Source organism: Cyprinus carpio, chromosome A21, assembly GCF_018340385.1.
Source record: "Cyprinus carpio isolate SPL01 chromosome A21, ASM1834038v1, whole genome shotgun sequence".
NCBI lineage: Eukaryota > Metazoa > Chordata > Actinopteri > Cypriniformes > Cyprinidae > Cyprinus > Cyprinus carpio.
Genome location: NC_056592.1, coordinates 4,987,573 through 4,996,621, shown reverse-complemented (window position 1 = coordinate 4,996,621; position 9,049 = coordinate 4,987,573). Strand labels below are relative to the sequence as shown.

Here is a 9,049-nt window from a genome sequence, read left to right as displayed (position 1 = left end):
ACAATTCCCACACAGCGAAAAATTCGTGGCATACGAGTCGCCTGACACAGAAGGGAGTGTAGTATGAAGCCTGGGCATTGATTGCAACAACGAATTGCAATAACAACTGTCTCAGCTGTATGGCAGATGGTCAGTATGGATGTGTGTGTTGTTAGGAGTGCTGTGACTGAGTCAGAGTCTACTGTAATATTTTGTTGATTGAGTTGCCTACGGAGCCTCGTGATGGGAAATAAACTTAGAATTAGGTTGCTGGTAGTGTTATTGTATTGTTCTTTCTTTCTTTTAGACACATGTCCATACACAAATAATAATAATAAAAATAATAGCTATGTGTGTGTGTGTGTGTGTGTGTGTGTGTGTGTGTGTGTGTGTGTGTGTGTGTGTGTGTGTGTGTGTGCATTTATACATTTTTACATGAACATTATATAATAAAAGTCATTTTATTTTAGGCGCCTGGTATATTATCCATCTCTGACTGGGTGGCAATTGTTTCTGTGATAATTTTATTGTGTAATACAGTTCGAGTCAGTATCAGTAGCCTATATTGCATTTTACTTGGGGTTGCACTGCTAATAACTCCCTGTATATTTAGAGTTTGCTGTTTCAGAATAGAATAGAATAGAATAGAATAGAATAGAATAGAATAGAATAGAACGCACGTGCTTGTTGCAACATACATTGTATAAAGTGAATATGGATAAGCTATTTCTTGCTACTCCTAAAAATGACTTTAATTAGTTGCCTATAAACACCGTAGTCAAGTTAATTTAATCATATTAACATGATTCAGGAAGGATCCATGATTGAGGTGCATGAGGGCTAAAAGCGGTTACCTTTATCCCTATAAGTATATAAATACATGAGTCCGATGTATTTATTCAAAAGCCTTACTGAGTTGACAGACCTAAAAAAAAAAAAAAAAAAAAAACGGAAGACGGATTTAGAGACAACTACTTCCATGACTGAGGTGATACTGATGAAGACAGGCACGCGCACAGGCTGAAACCTTTGCCAACCCCAGCGCGCGCAGCAGCATCCTCACTCGATTCGGGAATCGTTGCTGCAAACAAAGTTCCAGACTGCATTTTATTTAGACTCTTTTTTGAGGAGATTTAGTTATTTTTGGAAACGCTCTTTAAACAGCTAAGTCCATAGTTTTACTTCATTTACGTTTATACCTTTAAATGCATTAGATAGATAGATAGATAGATAGATAGATAGATAGATAGATAGATAGATAGATAGATAGATAGATAGATAGATAGATAGATAGATAGATAGATAGATAGAGAGCACACAACCTCCTCTTTAGAGACATCTCATCATTCCCCTGACCCAAAGGAGATAAAATATAAACACCGCGGAGAGAAGGACCTCACTATCAACATGGAAGACAACGAATCGGTAAGAATTATTTTATTCTTTTGTATAAATGTTTAATAGATAAATCATGTTTTGTTTTTGTTTTTTTATTTTAACTTACAGCAATGTAAAAAAAAAAAAAAAAGTGAAAATGTACGGTTTTTAAACAGTTTGTATCAGTGGGTGTATTAAACAAATAAATATCATAAATAATCATTTTCTGTTTATAAAACCTGTTAATTTAGATGTTACAATATTACATACATTTTTTATTTTACCTGTGAAGATATGTTTTCTACAAGACATGGAATATTACATTCAGTATATAATATTGACAGCATTAATTAATATGAAAAGTGACAATTGTGTTTTTAAATATAGATTAAAATGAAATATTAACAATATTATAATATTAGACACCGTTAAATTAACAATTGTGTCACATATTTGTTGTGAATAAATTTTAATGTTGTAAATACACAAGTTCTGCATGGCACAACAGTAGCATACAGTAAACTTCACAAGTTATGGACTATGAATGGTGGCAAAATATTCATGGATTATTTTTAGGCTGATTAACGAGGAAGTAGTCTGCTTCAAAACATTATTTATTCATATAAATAAATATTCATGCATTCACATAATATAAGAGTCTTTGAAAATGAACGAGAAGTCGTAAACAGCCATAAGCTATATTTGTATATGCATGAACCGATTTTGGTTAAAAGAAAAAAAAAAAAAAAAAAAAAAACTGTGACAAATTCAGGATGTGATAGCGGTAAATGTTTATCTGTGGTGTTCCAGTGCTGTGAGTGTGAGTCACCGGTGTGTGCGGGCTGTGGCGCGCTGATCTCAGATCGCTTCTACCTGCTCGCGGCAGACAGAAGGTGGCACGAGCGCTGTTTGAAATGCACCGCGTGTCACGCTGACCTGGAATCAGAGGTCTCGTGCTTCAGTAAACAAGGAGACGTTTACTGTAAGGAGGACTACTACAGGTAAAATAAATGTATATATAGAAAAACCTAGACACAATATCTCTATTCAACTTCGACCTGCGACTGTTAATAACCGCGTTACTATTACTTCACACAGGGGCTAGTTGTCAAAATTTTTACCCCATTGAATATTTCCCAGAGTAGGTTTATTTTTAGTTTTTTTTTTTTTTTTTTTTTTTTTTTTTGCTTTAATGCATTTAATCCCCATCATTATTTACCAGGAAAAAAAATCCTGTTCATTTAACGAATGATAACCTTTCACCCCATTAATGTGCAGGCTGTCAAACTATAGGGTAATTTGTCAAAATGGGAATCTGTTGTTTATTGACACTGATTTAAAAAGAACAGAGCTATCATTTAATAAAATGTTTTTATTAAAAAAAACAATTGTTTTGTGACAAGTTGCCCCAAGATCCCTGTCCAGAGTTTTTACATTTCACGCATGAAGTTAAAATATATCTGATTAATCAAGCTAAGATGCATTCTCTTAAGTAGGAGGTTTTCCTCTCAAAGATGTGCGCGGTGCCACCTGGGAATCTCTGCCTCAGAGGTAGTGATGCGCGCCGGGGATCTGGTGTACCACTTGAGCTGCTTCTCCTGTGCCACCTGCGACAAAGTGCTGTTCACTGGAGATCACTACGGGATGAGAGAGATGTCAGTGTATTGCCGGGTACATTTCGAGAAGATCCTGCAGAGGGAATGTCTTACAGAACTGTATTATTCAGAAATGTCTCCAGGAGAGCCAAACCCTGAGAGCGGCACATGCAGTGAAGGGACACCTGTGCACAGAGGACGGGCCTGGAAGAGGAAAAACTGTGATGCAACAGACCATGTTTCTTATAATTCAGGTAATGCGTTTTAGATATTAGAATAATTTTATATATTTGAATAATCTGTATTTTTACACTACCTGTCAAAAGTTTAGAATAATTGAGTCTTTAAAATGTTTTTAAAATCTTACTCACCAAGTCTGCATTTATTATATTTAAAATAGAATAAAAACAGTAATATTGTAAAAATATTGGGGGGTGCATAATAGTTTCCAGAAGCAGCAAAAACAGCTTCAACATTATTAACAAGAATCATTATTAATATTTGAGCAAGGTTATATTTTAAAAATATTGGGGGGTGCATAATAGTTTCTTGTGGAGGATCACTTATGAAGGATCACATGACTTTGAATACTCAAAATATACTCACCATATACTCAAACTGTTGTTTTAAATTTGAATAATATTTCAGAATATTGTTGCTTTTACTGAGTATTATTAATATTATTGTTTTTATCAAATAAATGCAGCCTTGGTTAACATAAGAGACATTTAATGTTTCAACATTTTTTTCTTTTACTGAGTATTATTAATATTATTGTTTTTATCAAATTAAGAAAAAAAAAAAAAAAAGAATATTCTTATCAAAAATCATATGTAATATTATGAAGTCAGAGAATCAGATATATAAAAAACATGAATTTAAACTCAAAAATAATACAATGATTAATATATAATACAATTTTACTGTTATTATGTCAGTTTTCTTATAATATATATATATATATATATATATATATGTGTGATATATATTATATATATATATGATTATATATATATATATTCATTTATTAATTATCACTATATATATTATAGATTGACTGTAGTAAACCATGTTCTAAATAAAACAGTTTTTAAGAGTGAATTATCATAGTCCTGGAACTTTGGTTCTCAAGGAAATGCATGCAGAATATGAAAATGAGAAGACAATGTTTGTTATTGTAACGGTAATGCCCTAGCCTTTAGTCATTCAGTGAGTCATATGTGATGATTAACTGTTTGTGTGTGCTCTAGATGTGAGCGATATGGGTCTGGACTTGTCAGAGAGAGTGAGCTGTCAGAAGTCCAAACGCATGAGAACGTCTTTCAAGCATCACCAGCTGCGGAGCATGCAGAACTTCTTCACCCACAACCACAATCCAGATGCCAAAGACCTCAAAGAGCTCGCCCAGAAAACCGGCCTCACCAAACGTGTGCTCCAGGTCAGAAAAACATCTCTGGATCTTTGTTTGACTTAGATATACAGTGGGAACCAAAAGTCTGAGACCACATTGAAAATGTGGCTTTAAAAAAACCCAGAAAGGTTTAGAATGGAAGCTTGTTTTTTTTCTCAGAATTGAGAGTTTATATCTAACAGTTCTGAGTTTATATCTTGTAATTGCAAGTTTACATCTTACAATTTCGAGTGGTGTTGAATCCTAATGATGAATTCTGAGTTTACATCTCGCAATTCAGACTTCTGAATTCTGAATTTACAAAAAAAGACAAAATTGTGAGATATAAACTCGCTGCGAGAAAAAAGGTCAGAATTGTATGATGTCACAGTTACCTTTTTTTTTATTCCATAATTGCAGAATTACAAGAAAATAGTCAGAATTGCAAGATGTAAACTCGTAATTACAAATCATGACTCGCAATTTTTGAGATATATTTTCCTGGAAAAAAAAGTCTGAATTGTGAGATTTAAACAAGCAATTGTGATGAAAAATTCAGAAGTGTGAGATATACAATTTTGATAAAATGAGAGAAATGTAAACTCAATATGAGTTTATACCTTGAAATGGCAAGATATACAATTTAAATTCAGAGAAAACAGGTCAGAGCTGTGAGATAAAAAAAAAAAAAAAGTTGCAATTACCCTTTATATTTTTTGGTGGAACAAGCTTTAATAATTTCAAGAAAAAAATTAGAAGTGTGAGATGTAAACTTACAATTGTGAGAAATAAGTCAGAATTATGAGATAAAAAAGTTGCAATTACCTCTTTTATTATTATTTTTTTTCCATTGTGGAAGTGGGCTTCCATAGTGTAGGATTTAGAAACTGTTTAACTAAACTAATCAACTAATTTAAACTAATCAAAGAACATTTACCACACTGATCATGTGATTCCTTTGTAGATAAATCCTAATGAGATCTTTATTTTCTGTAGGTTTGGTTCCAGAATGCCCGTGCAAAATTCAGGAGAACCCATCTGTATCAGGAGAGCATGGGAGTAGACAATGTTTCTGACAATTCCACCATCATGTCCCCATCAGTGCCTTCACCTGAACTGTCCCACAGATCTCTGAGCCCTGAGTTCCTCTAGCACTCTTAAAAATAGTTGTTGATTATTATTATTATATTATTTATAATAATAATTTTAGATCTTTCAGGACTGAACTGAGCAGTGAACAGTGTATTTGCACATGCATACAATCACACACCCATGCGCACACAGAGAAAAATCAGATGTGGTTACTTTTATTTGAACTCTCTGAATAAGATTAACTAGGCTTAAATAAAGTATTCACATTCTGAAAATAAGTTGTTTGTTTATTCAGCACTGGAGTGTGTGGCGTTGATTATTTTACTCTGGTGAGCGGTGTGTGTGTACTCGTGTGCTGTTTTCCTGTTTTCTTTGAGTGTGTGAGAGTTTGCGTGTGTAAAGTTTGTCCAGTTTAATTATCCTGATCCCTGCTGAGGTGATTGTGGTTTGCATTGTGCAGTTACGAGCTGAGACTGAAGTCAGCTGCAGTGTTGGAGAGATTGGCAGAGATACGCGGTCACAGCATCAAAAAAGAAAGAGATCCGCTGCTATCTTTCTTCCATGACCACATTTTTTAGCTGTTAATGAAGTCTTAGTTTTGCATTGCAGAACATTTTTTCAGGAATTTCTCTTTGTTAGAGGTTCTTTAAAATTCTTCACAGTCGTTGAGTAAAGAATTTCACCCGGAAGATGGGAAGAGGAAGAGGAACGTTGAAATAATTAAGGAGTGTTGTTTGAATTGGACTATTTCTATATGCTGTACAATTCATGCTGGTGGTTGTGGTTCGACCAAATGTTTACCAAGAGGAAGCACGTGTGTGTATGTATGGTTTACGCATGTGTGCCTTTATGGATAGGAGATTACAGGACATGCTACTCTCATTCCCACAGACCTAGGCTCTACAGACACTGACATGGAAAACAAATACGCACGTGATTTAAGTGTATCTTTGTTTTGTTTTTTTTGTTTTTTCATTTTCTTATTATTTTATTTATCTTTTATTTTATCTTTTATTTTTGCCCTTGCATATTTACTTTGGAAACTTCAAGACATTAAACACTAAATGTGTACTAAAGGGGATATTTTTCTGATATATCTACACTAATATTCAACAGTATGAGTTTTTTTTTAATGATTTTGAAGGAAGTCTGTTATACCCATGACTGCACATACACACACACACATATATATATATATATATATATAGGTGCTGGTCATATAATTAGAATATCATCAAAAAGTTGATTTATTTCACTAATTTCAATCAAAGACTGATATATTTCAAATGTTTTTTTCTTTTAATTTTGATGATTATAACTGACAACTAAGGAAAATCCTAAATTCAGGATCTCAGAAAATTAGAATATTACTTAAGCCCAATACAAAGTAAGGATTTTTAGAAATCTTGGCCAACTGAAAAGTATGAACATGAAAAGTATGAGCATGTACAGCACTCAATACTTAGTCGGGGCTACTTTTGCCTGAATTACTGCAGCAATGCGGCGTGGCATGGAGTCGATCAGTCTGTGGCACTGCTCAGGTGTTATGAGAGCCCAGGTTGCCCTGATAGTGGCCTTCAGTTCTTCTGCATTCTTGGGTCTGGCATATCGCATTTTCCTCTTCACAATACCCCATAGATATTCTATGCGGTTAAGGTCAGGCGAGTTTGCTGGCCAATTAAGAACAGGGATACCATGGTCCTTAAACCAGGTACTGGTAGCTTTGGCACTGTGTGCAAGTGCCAAGTCCTGTTGGAAAATGAAATCTGCATCTCCATAATGTTGGTCAGCAGCAGGAAGCATGAAGTGCTCTAAAACTTCCTGGTATACGGCTGCGTTGACCTTGGACCTCAGAAAACACAGTGGACCAACACCAGTAGATGACATGGCACCCCAAACCATCACTGACTGTGGAAACTTTACACTGGTCCTCAAGGAACGTGGATTGTGTGCCTCTCCTCTCTTCCTCCAGACTCTGGGACTCTGATTTCCAAAGGAAATGCAAAATTTACTTTCATCAGAGAACATAACTTTGGACCACTCAGCAGCTTTGTCTTTAGCCCAGGCGTGACGCTGTCTGTTGTTCAAGAGTGGCTTGACACAAGGAATGCGACAGCTGAAACCCATGTCTTGCATACGTCTGTGCGTAGTGGTTCTTGAAGCACTGACTCCAGCTGCAGTCCACTCTTTGTGAATCTCCCCAACATTTTTGAATAGTTTTGTTTCACAATCCTCTCCAGGTTGTGGTTATCCCTGTTGCTTGTACACTTTTTTCTATAACATATATATAACTTTTCCTTCCCTTCGCCTCTCTATTAATGTGCTTGGACACAGAGCTCTGTGAACAGCCAGCCTCTTTTGCAATTACCTTTTGTGCCTTTCCCTCCTTGTGCAAGGTGTCAGTGGTCGTCTTTTGGACAACTGTCAATTCAGCAGTCTTCCCCATGATTGTGTAGCCTACAGAACTAGACTGAGAGACCATTTAAATGCTTTTGCAGGAGTTTTGAGTTAATTAGCTGATTAGGGTGTGGCTCCAGGTGTCTTCAATATTGAACCTTTTTACAATATTCTAATTATCTGAGATACTGAATTTGGGATTTTCCTTAGTTGTCAGTTATAATCATCAAAATTAAAAGAAATAAACATTTGAAATATATCAGTCTGTGTCTAATGAATGAATATAATATACAAGTTTCATTTTTTCAATGGAATTAGTGAAATCAACTTTTTGATGATATTCTAATTATATGACCAGCACCAGTATATATATATATATATATATATATATATATATATATATATTTTTTTTTGTGTGTGTGTGTGTGTGTTTGTGTGTGTGGGTTATATTGTGAAAAAATATTACAATTCAAAATAAATTCATTTAAATATATTAAAAGTGGTGTTATATATAGTAAAAGTGCTTAATATTCTATCTTTTTATCTTTGTAAAGAGTGTAAATTATATTCAACAGTAACATTTAAATGTATTTAAGTTAACATTTTATATTATAATATATATTATATATTATAATGTATGGGTTATATACAGTAGTCAACATTTGAAGTGGATCAGAAGAGTTCATCAAAGTTGTCAAGAATGGGTATTGTTTTGGTTTTAGGACAACTTTGATGAAAGGTTTTGATCCACTTCAAATGTTGACTACTGTATACATATCACTCATTTCCATAAACTTCCCTAATGCCCCACAAATTCACTGGCTAGTTGTGATCTTAATGAATACTGTATTCATGGTATTTGTCCAAAAATATGATGCCATTTACAGTCTCTCTTTTGAACTGTCTGAGACCTCTAGGGGGCGCTAGTGTATTTCAAATTACTGAAACGCCTTATGACTGCTCAAGAAAGAATCATAAAAATCCACAACCACACATTCATTCATAGTTCCTCTATGCACACACACACATACGCACACACACACACACTTAAAATTAAAAAGCAGAAGTCCTCCACATACTCTACCGTTTTATGTCATTCTTTTTTTTAATGCCACTAAACAAAGATCTTTGCCACTTCCTCTAGTACAACACGTGTCAAACACGACTGTGTCTGCAACAGCAAACTTTGACATGGTGTCTGTGGGTGTTTGTGTGTTAA

At 34.5% G+C, this 9,049-nt stretch overlaps 1 protein-coding gene across 3 annotated transcripts; it reads left to right on the top strand.

Annotated features, from left to right (window-relative positions):
- The first annotated feature begins 27 nt into the window (after positions 1-27).
- LOC109084319 (LIM/homeobox protein Lhx2-like) lies at positions 28-6,564 on the top strand. 3 transcript variants are annotated; one of them, XM_042778679.1, is made up of 5 exons: positions 28-1,404; positions 2,167-2,357; positions 2,850-3,205; positions 4,202-4,389; positions 5,338-6,562. In XM_042778679.1, the coding sequence occupies exons 1-5, from the start codon at positions 1,387-1,389 to the stop codon at positions 5,491-5,493; spliced, it is 909 nt and encodes a 302-aa protein (XP_042634613.1). In that variant the 5' UTR covers positions 28-1,386; the 3' UTR covers positions 5,494-6,562. The 3 variants fall into 3 exon arrangements, with proteins under 3 accessions (XP_042634613.1, XP_042634611.1, XP_042634610.1); XM_042778677.1 differs by lacking the exon at positions 28-1,404 and having other exon boundaries at positions 1,472-2,357; positions 2,853-3,205; positions 5,338-6,564; XM_042778676.1 differs by lacking the exon at positions 28-1,404 and having other exon boundaries at positions 1,472-2,357; positions 5,338-6,564.
- The last annotated feature ends 2,485 nt before the right edge of the window (positions 6,565-9,049 follow it).